The sequence below is a fragment of the Orycteropus afer genome, unplaced genomic scaffold (genome assembly GCF_000298275.1).
Source record: "Orycteropus afer afer isolate SDZICR_OR568_19922 unplaced genomic scaffold, OryAfe1.0 scaffold00011, whole genome shotgun sequence".
Taxonomy (NCBI): domain Eukaryota; kingdom Metazoa; phylum Chordata; class Mammalia; order Tubulidentata; family Orycteropodidae; genus Orycteropus; species Orycteropus afer.
In genome coordinates this window covers 9,240,044-9,243,931 of record NW_006921598.1, presented here as the reverse complement: position 1 = coordinate 9,243,931, position 3,888 = coordinate 9,240,044, and the positions used below count along the sequence as shown (strand labels likewise).

Genomic DNA, 3,888 nt, shown 5'->3' with positions numbered 1-3,888 from the left:
TGCATTGATCCATGTCACTTTAGTTTTGCGTATTTCACAGTACATAAATTATATTTCAATAAAATGCATTAAAAAAAATTCACAGCTAAGTGATTTCCACACCTTTAATGTGAGAGATTCATTATCAACTTTTCCCTCATTCAACAAATATTTACTGTGTGCTTACTATGTACTGGGCACTATTCGAGGCATGGGGGACACAATGGTTAAAACGACAAGCATAGCATAGTAGTTCTTGTGGAGCTTCTTTCACTGTAATCATCAATCACCAAGTGTTTGCTTTTCTATTACAAGTTATTCCCATAGTATGCATAGCCCATCATTTGTCCCTATGTCAAACGTTTTATTGTTGTTCTTGTTGTTGTATGCCATCAAATCAATGTTAACTCACAGTGACCCTATATGACAGAGAACTGCCCCCTAGAGTTTCCTAGGTTGTAATCTTTATGGGAACAGACTGCCAGGTCTTTTCTCCCACAGAGCTGATGGGTTCAAAGCACCACCCTTTCAATTAGTTTTTGGTTTTTTTTTTCTATTTAACATTACAAAAAACTTAATTTTGTTTTTACCTAAATAATGATTGTGAAAAAGCTGAAATTAATCATAGTATTTACTCTCTCAGCAGAAATGGCTAAAAAAATGTGAGATTAATTCTAACATTTTTAAATAGTTCTAATTCTCCATTTTCACATAGATATTGAATTTATTTTGAAGGCTTAGTTTCTTTTTAATGTGTTACAAATTCTGCTAATAAACCAAGCACATATATAACTTCTATTCTAAAAGTACTAATAACTCTTTCAAGAATATTCTAAAGACTCTGTGAAAAAGTAGTATTTCACAATTACAAAGCAGTTCAATTTCAACTATTCCTCCCATCCGTTATATAACTTTAATAGCTACTGAATTTTCATCCAAGAAAGCCCAATCCTTCTTTCCTATGCATCTCCACTATGGCCAGTGTAGACTATCTTTCTAGACTCTATCCCTAGAATTCTCCCATGGGTCAGCAATATATGCAGTTGCCTGGATATATCACACTTTGTTTATGCTGTTTGATTAAGTAGTCTTTCATTTAATCACTACTTATCAGAACTCTACAGTAATTTACTTATATATTCACTCATTCATTGCATATCTTTGTTCCAAACAATATACCTGGTCATCACAATTCAGAGAATATATAACGCAGCCCATGCTTGAAAGATGTGAAGACCAGGAGCAAGACATACCATCCCTTCTCTCATAGGTAGGCAAAATGCATAAAAACATATCACTTCAATAAAGTTAAGAATTAAAACTAGTTGTTACAAAGTCGATTCTGACTCATGGTGACCCCATGTGTGTCACAGTATAACTGTACTTCATACAGTTTTCAGCAGTTGAGTTTTTGGAAGTAGATCACCAAATTTTTCTTCCAAGATGACTCTGGTAGACTCACTGCCAACCTTTTAGTTAGTAGCCAAATGTGTTAACCATTTGCACTACCCAAGGACTCTAAAATATTAGGAATTATTGTATAATTAAATAGTAGTAAGAGTGGACACATAAATGCTTATGGAAAGTCTGAGGACAAAGAAAAAGTAAAGTGAATCTGAACACTCTTAATAAAGACCTACCTAAATGAGACATAAGGATTTAGAGCAAGGAGAGTATTTCAATATAAACAAAGAGACAGAATCTAGAAGAGATTCATATGGAATATGTGTGAAGGTAGGGGGCTTAGTTGGAGAGACCGCATAGAAGAGAGCCTCTTACTTAGAAAGAGGTTTATGCTAGGGAGTAGAAAGTAACATGAAAAACTGATGCTGAGATCAAATAGGGGTGATGATGAGGGAGTGATCTGAACGACTGAAAGGAGTTTACTAATGTTCCAAGTGGCAGAAAGGGCATTATATTATGCTATTAAAATTTTGCTAGAAAATTTACAACCAGGGGAAAATAATAAAGAAATGAAGATATAAAAACAGTAGCTACATTTTAAAGGAAGCACTGGTAGAACTCTCAATTTCCACACAGGAGACGCAGGGCCAATGCACCTCACGCGCAGCCACCACCCTCTGTCAGTGGTGGTTTGTATAATGTCATGGTGCTGAACAAGATTTAGCAGAGCTTTGACACTACAACCATGCAGTTCTGCAGGGAGTTTCCATGAGCTGGTGGCTAACCCAATGGCAGCAAACAACACCTTTTCCTGAATGGTTACTGTATACTAAGCAGTATGTTAATTTATTTCTTTTACAACTTTATAAGGCTAACAGATCATCCCTATCTTATATAAATGTTTCAAACACTAAAAAAAAAAGTAAAGAATTTCCGATTTCTTTTTAAGAGATTAGTACAATCTTGATATCAAAATCACACAAGGACAGTACCATTAAAAAAAAAAATTTCACTTGTAAACCAATTTCACTTACAAATGCAAATGCAAAATGATCATCAATCAAATCCAGCAATACACTGAAAAAAAAAGAAGCAAAGCAAAGGTAGTTTGACTTCAGAAAATCTATCAGTATACTTCACTACATGTAAGTGAATTAAGGAGCCCTGGTAGTGCAATGGTTAAGTGATGGGTTGCTAACTGAAAGTTTGGTGGTTCAAACCCACCAGGTGCTCCAGCGGAGAAAGATGTAGCAGTCTGCCTCTGTAAAGATGACAGCTTTGGAAACCCTATGGGGCAGTTTTACTGTCCTAGAAGGTCGCTAGGAGTCAGAATCAACTCAATGGCAGTGGGTTTTTGTTTTAAGTAGATTAACTGGTTAAAGGTGAAAATCCACATGAGATATCTCAATAAATGCACAAAAGGCATTTGATAAAATTTAACATTTAATGATGATTAAAAAAAAAATCTTAGGAATTTCCTTAATTAAAGGATATATAGTAAAACCTAGAGCAAATATTATACAAAACACTGAAATTCAGAATCATTCCAATTGAAGTTAGAAACATGGCAAGAATAGCTATACCATATTTTCTTTACGTCTACATGTCCTAGCTAATACCCTAAGATAAAAAAAAAGTCTTTTCAAAAAATTTAACAAATGACAGATCTCTACACTGAAAACTACAAAACATTGCTGAGAAAAACTAAACATCACCTAAATAAATCTATCTATTAGGAACACATATGAATGTCAAAATCATTATACCAAAAGAATCAAACTCACTGCCATCAAGTTGACCCGATCATAGCAACCCCTCCTTGGGTTTCCAAGGTAGTATCACTACGGAAGCAGACTGCCCGACCTTCCTTGGGAGGAGTGGCTGGTGGGTTTGAACCTCCAGCCTTCTAGTTAGCAGTCAAATGCCTAAGGCACTATGCCATCAGACCTCCCTACTGACATTTAAAAAAAAGCCAGATACAATGCAGTACATAGTTTATGATTTCATTTATAAAAAAAACTCTAGAAAATAGAAACTAGTCTATAATGAAAAGAATAAATTACTGTTGACTAGGGTCAGAAGCAGCAGAAGGGATAGACTATAAAAAGATAAAACTTTTAGAATGATGGAAATGTTTTGTATCTTGATTGTGATATGGGTGCATATATCTGTCAAAATTCATCAAACAATACACTGTACATAAATTATAACTCAATAAAGTTAACTATAAAAAACAAAGTGATAATGTTGCAATTCAAGGGGGAAAAACTTCTTTTGGCATGGTGATTTGGTTCAGCCTTTCTAGTAATGAAGCAATAAATAACCAAAGCCCTATTCCTTCAAGCAGTAATTTCCCAACAGGAAATTTCATATCAGAGTAGATTCATTAGAACCTTAGAAATTATACATTATTTTATAAATGATTAAGGATCAACAAAGTAGTTTTTATCATACTGCTTCTTGGCAAAAAAAAAAAAAAAAAAAAAAAAAAAATAGTCTAATAAC

The 3,888-nt window shown here is 34.1% G+C and overlaps 1 protein-coding gene across 1 annotated transcript in view; it reads right to left on the bottom strand.

Annotated features, from left to right (window-relative positions):
* Nucleotides 1-3,888, bottom strand: part of RNGTT (RNA guanylyltransferase and 5'-phosphatase) — a 521,901-nt gene that overhangs the window by 395,766 nt on the left and 122,247 nt on the right. Inside the window, 1 exon segment of the mRNA XM_042782266.1 lies at nt 2,169-2,212. Within this exon segment, the coding sequence (XP_042638200.1) occupies nt 2,169-2,212 (44 nt within the window).